The sequence below is a fragment of the Poromitra crassiceps genome, assembly GCF_964638095.1.
Source record: "Poromitra crassiceps genome assembly, chromosome: 9".
Classification (NCBI taxonomy): domain Eukaryota; kingdom Metazoa; phylum Chordata; class Actinopteri; order Beryciformes; family Melamphaidae; genus Poromitra; species Poromitra crassiceps.
Genome location: NC_139630.1, coordinates 33,697,377 through 33,703,090, shown reverse-complemented (window position 1 = coordinate 33,703,090; position 5,714 = coordinate 33,697,377). Strand labels below are relative to the sequence as shown.

Sequence of the window (5,714 nt, the reverse complement as noted above, 5' to 3'; positions counted from 1 at the left end):
GATCTTAATGGTGCGTCTTGGCCCAATATGATTACCGCAGCATGGATCACTTGTCATCACACCTGCCTGCATTCCAGCTCCTTGAGTCCTTTCAGACGCCCAAAGAGATTATTTAGCAATGAAGGCTGGAAGACCATTTCATTTATTCCCTCCTCTCCTCTCCTCTCCTCTCCTCTCCTCTCCTCTCCTCTCCTCTCCTCTCCTCTCCTCTCCTCTCCTCTCCTCTCCACTCCTCTCCCCTCCCCTCTCCTCTCCTCTCCTCCCCTCTCCTCTTCCTCTCTTCTCCTCCTCTCCTCTCCTCTCCCCTCCCCTCCCCTCCCCTCTCCTCCTCTCTCCTCCCCTCCCCTCTCCTCTCCTCTCCTCTCCTTCCCTCTCCTCCCCCCCTCCCCTCTCCTCCCCTCTCCTCTCCCCTCTCCCTCCTCTCCTCTCCTCCCCTCTCCTCTCCCCTCCTCTCCTCCCCTCTCCTCTCCCCTCTTCCTCTCCTCTCCCCTCCCCCCCATCTCCTCTCCTCCCCTCTCCCTCCTCTCCTCTCCTCCCCTCCCCTCCCCTCTCCTCTCCCCCTCCCCTCTCCTCTCCTCTCCCCTCCTCTCCTCTCCTCTCCTCTCCTCTCCTCTTCCTCTCCTCTCCTCTCCTCTCTCCTCTCCTCCCCCCTCCCCTCTCCTCTCCTCTCCTCTCCTCTCCCCTCCTCTCCTCCCCTCCTCTCCTCTCCTCCTCCTCTCCTCTGATCGGTACGCGGCAAACGGCTTGGTTTTTCAATAGTTGACGTCGCGCCTTGCGCACAGCCGCCTGGGCGTGGATTAAACCGCCCCCAAAAAAGCGCGCGTCGTGTGCGTCAAAGGAGGAGCAGGTGGTGTCGATCCTGTAGTCAGACTCGCAGTGCAGAACGCCTCGGCTGCTGCACCCTATACGTGCAAAATAAATATCCATCACAATGTAAGCGTATAGTTCCTCAGTGGAGCTCCGTCTCCTGCCTTTTGACCTCCGCGCACAATGCTTGGCGCCCAGCGGGCAGTGGTGCAGCGAGCGGTGGGTGTGCGCTCCTCCTGAAGAAGACCGCCGCGCCGCGCAGGGCGAAGAGAAGCTGGGAGTCATCCGCATGTAGCCTCTCATGCACCGACTATACAACAGCTCGACAAGCCGCGGATCGATGATGTGTTTTTACTGCTTGCCGTTCTCCATCCTCTCTCGGTTAAAATCGGCTTCCATCGAAGGGGCGCCGAGAAATTCCCCATAAAATACGGGTTTCTTCTTTTTTAGCAGCAACAACCAAGAGAATCAAGATGAAATTCCCCACGGAGAATCCAAGAAAACCGGGGAACTCCAACCCTTCAGCAGGTTGTAGCTCTTTGTATTTGCATCATTGTCTTAGAAAACAATATCACAACACTGCAGTCATTCTGAGGCAACATCTCGTCTAATGATTGGCTGATCAGTATCAACTCCCAATCGATTTTCGCACTGGATTGACATTATTGTGACCAAAGTCAAGTTCCCATTAATGTGGCACAAATTATGCTGATTAACTGATCTTTAATATTATGCAATACAGCCCTCTCCTGGCTGTAAACGGCAAAATAGACTTCAATTGTTTCCTTACCAATATTGACCAATGACTAACATACCCTATAATTTATGCTGATCAGACTTCACAGAGAAGTAGAAGCAAATGCTGCATAATTGGCCGTCATTATACACCACCCTGCAGAAGTTCCTATACTGTGAGAGTGAGAGTGGGCTACCCAAACCATCTCCATGACTGCTATAAAGCACGACCGTTTGCTGCAGCCCAACCACTGGCGCCCCCAGTGCTCAAAACACCAGGGGAGCATGTGTTGAGTCTTATAGGCTACATACTGTGTAGTTAGACAATTGTGAGCCAATTGTGCCCCACAACATGATTTTGCATGAAAATTCAATGGGAACCGAACCTGCCAATCAGCAATCAGCCATATAGAAGATCTGCTTCAGTTTGATATACAGGGCATGACTGGTCGAAACATTACCTCATCCCGGGTAGATCCCCCCCTCAATCCTGCATGTATATCACGTACAGTACTTTCTCTCTCTCTCTCTCTCTCTCTCTCTCTCACACACACACACACACACACACACACACACACACACACACACACACACACACACACACGCACGCACACACACACACCACATCATCACATGTCTGGCCAGCCAGCCAATGCAGGTGATTTATGTACCCGTTTGCTTTCAATGCACGACCTTCTGAGGAGAAATGGTAACCTTGTTTTTAGACTCCCCCTCAAGTGTTGGTCCCACACCACCAAGCATGCAGCGCTGCTCATCAGAATGCATCGCGCCTGCCAGACCACTGTAAGGAATGTCATGTTCTGCATATATTGCAGCTGATTGGTTACATAAATCAAAAGCGCCCAATTCTATTGGTTTTTACAAGTCGGTCGTGAGTGAGATCAGGGTTGCCTATAAAATAGTGTTGCAAATAGTGTTGTAAAATATTACTGAATATTAGGATTAGGAAATGAGTGCAGCTGAATAAAACAATACGACACACACACACACACACACACACACACACACACACACACACACACACACACACACACCTCTAAGACAGTGATTCTCAACCTTTTCTAAACTATGATCACCATAGTCACTCTCCTCCATTCTGTAATTGTGTTCACTTTTGGTAAATGATAAATGGTGAAGTTTAACATGTGATCAGTTTGTTGGGGGGCCCTGGTACCCCCTGCTTGCTCTAAGAGACATATATATTCTATATACAGTTAGACTACACTGAATGTACAAAATATTAGGGAGACTTCTCTTCACGGAGAGAACACTAATGGCATGAGGTGAATCAAGGTGAAAGCCTTGATGCGTTATTGATTTCCATGATTGAATCTAGATACGGATCACAGGGGACGGGTTTGCAGCTGAAGCCAAGCACACGAAGTACAGAAGCATTTTGATTTTGATGCTAGCTGAGATGTGCATTGTGCACAAACAGGGCTGCAGCTCCTATCAGGAAGATATGAGATCTTCATATCAGAAGAAGAAACCCTCGTGTTTTGAACAGCCAGTGTAGACCTGCTGTTTTGAAAAGACACTGCATCTTCCATGAGCGGTTGTGTTTGTGCGGCCGGCGTTGGAGGTTGTTTGCTGAGGTTTGTGAACAGAGTGGGTGATGGAGACAGCCAGGTGGAGCATGTCTTTGTGAACAGAGTGGCTGATGGAGACAGCCAGGTGGAGCATGTCTTTGTGAACAGAGTGGCTGATGGAGACAGCCAGGTGGATCATGTCTTTGAGAGTGGCTGATGGAGACAGCCAGGTGGAGCATGTCTTTGTGAACAGAGTGGCTGATGGAGACAGCCAGGTGGAGCATGTCTTTGGGAGTGGCTGATGGAGACAGCCAGGTGGAGCATGTATTTGTGAACACTACAGAGTGGCTGATGGAGACAGCCAGGTGGAGCATGTCTTTGTGAACACTACAGAGTGGCTGATGCAGACAGCCAGGTGGAGCATGTCTTTGAGAGTGGCTGATGGAGACAGCCAGGTGGAGCATGTCTTTGAGAGTGGCTGATGGAGACAGCCAGGTGGAGCATGTCTTTGTGAACAGAGTGGCTGATGGAGACAGCCAGGTGGAGCATGTCTTTGAGAGTGGCTGATGGAGACAGCCAGGTGGAGCATGTCTTTGAGAGTGGCTGATGGAGACAGCCAGGTGGAGCATGTCTTTGAGAACAGAGTGGCTGATGGAGACAGCCAGGTGGAGCAGTTCTTTGAGAGTGGCTGATGGAGACATCCAGGTGGAGCATGTCTTTGTGAACAGAGTGGCTGATGGAGACAGCCAGGTGGAGCATGTCTTTGAGAGTGGCTGATGGAGACAGCCAGGTGGAGCATGTCTTTGAGAACAGAGTGGCTGATGGAGACAGCCAGGTGGAGCATGTCTTTGAGAGTGGCTGATGGAGACAGCCAGGTGGAGCATGTCTTTGAGAACAGAGTGGCTGATGGAGACAGCCAGGTGGAGCATGTCTTTGTGAACAGAGTGGCTGATGGAGACAGCCAGGTGGAGCATGTCTTTGTGAACAGAGTGGCTGATGGAGACAGCCAGGTGGAGCATGTCTTTGCTGGCTCACTTAGCAGGGCTTAATAGCTTCTGGTAAAAGGCTCAAAGACATTCTAGCTGCACAGCCTGCAGAGCTCATACACACTCTGCCTTTCTATCAAATAGCCTCATGGAAAAGCTTGGTGACAATAAATAAGGTCAGCGATAGTCACCAAATGGACTGCTGTCTCTGTGCCCTGTGGACCTCCCCGATCGATCGATCGATCGATCGATCGATCGATCGATCTATCTATCTATCTATATCTCTTTCTTTCTTTCTTTCTTTCTTTCTTTCTTTCTTTCTTTCTTTCTTTCTTTCTTTCTCTGGACCTTTTTTGTGACCCACAGCGATCATGTAAAACTTTGTTGGATATTAATTTGCTTGCCTGTGCAACACGCTGACTGTTTATCGTTGCCATATAGACTGTGGTCTCTTAATGGTCTCTTAAAATACTCTTACCCTGTGGACTCATCTATCTCTCTCTTCCTTCCTCTATATGTCTCACTTTTTCCTCCGACCTCAGACCTCATCCTCTCTCTCTCTCCCTCACTTGATCTCTCTCTCTCTCTCTCTCTCACTTGCTCTCTCGCTCTCTCTCTCTGCCCCATCTCATCTAGGCCTTTGGGGATTATCAAACGTCTTTAAATGAATTGAATTGCCCTTGCCAAGTCTCATACAAAAAGAAACCCCTGTGTCGGCTGTGTGCACGCAGTTCACCTGTCGCACATGGCAGCGTTCGTCGGCAGTAAACATCGTCGTACGGGTGCAGCACGCACTGATCGTTAATCTCCTTCTTGGTTACAGTAGCAGTCCCGCCCAGCCCGGTGCCTCCCAAAAAGGTGAAGCAAGGCGGCATGGTGCACGCCAGCCTGGTGCAGGCCACCGTGGCCACCATGCAGAACCCCATGGGCTGCGGCGTGTCGCGGCTCTCCGTGGGCTCCCGCCCGGCCACCATGGTGACCAACATCGAGGGGGCGCCGGACGGATCGGCCGTCATCATGTTCACCGTGATGAAGTGGAAGACGGTGCTGGCCGTGTTCGTGGTGGTGGTGGCCTACCTGGTGGCCGGAGGTCTGGTGTTCCAGGCGCTGGAGCAGCCCTTCGAGAGCAACCAGAAGATCACCATCACGGCGGAGAAAGCGGCCTTCCTGCAGAAGCATCCCTGCGTGTCGCCGGCCGAGCTGGAGTCTCTCATCAAGGTAAGACGCGCTCCGTCTCGCCCCCCCGCCGGCTGCTGGTCGATACTCCGGCTTTTTCCTTCAGCTCCAGATAGATAGATGAGGCCCCAGCGTGGCCTCAGGTCTACTGAAACCTGAGCTCCCGCATTGATCTGACGCCATCCAAGCCATCACACACACTCCAAACACTGCCAGCCACCCTGCAATCAGATACAAACCACATGGAGCTGGCCAGTATTTATATACAAAGGTGTCGATGTAGACCGAAGGGCTCCGACACACATCCAATGTCCTTGGAAGTTGTGTGAATTTGGGGAGAGAGAGAGAGAGAGAGAGAGAGGAGAGAGAGGGGGGGGGGGGTTATCAAAACAGGCTTAGATGTTTTTGGAAATAGATGGGAAGCCTTAAATGTATATGGTAATGTACAGTATGATGCTCT

The 5,714-nt window shown here is 51.1% G+C and overlaps 1 protein-coding gene across 1 annotated transcript in view; it reads left to right on the top strand.

Moving 5' to 3' along the window:
* Positions 1-1,280: 1,280 nt before the first annotated feature.
* The window catches only part of kcnk10a (potassium channel, subfamily K, member 10a), a gene marked incomplete at both ends in the record, with an annotated part of 36,118 nt that continues 31,684 nt past the window's right edge, over positions 1,281-5,714 (top strand). Inside the window, 2 exons of the mRNA XM_083643644.1 lie at positions 1,281-1,338; positions 4,905-5,296. Coding sequence (XP_083499770.1) covers positions 1,281-1,338; positions 4,905-5,296 — 450 coding nt within the window. The remainder of the gene's footprint in view (positions 1,339-4,904; positions 5,297-5,714) is intronic.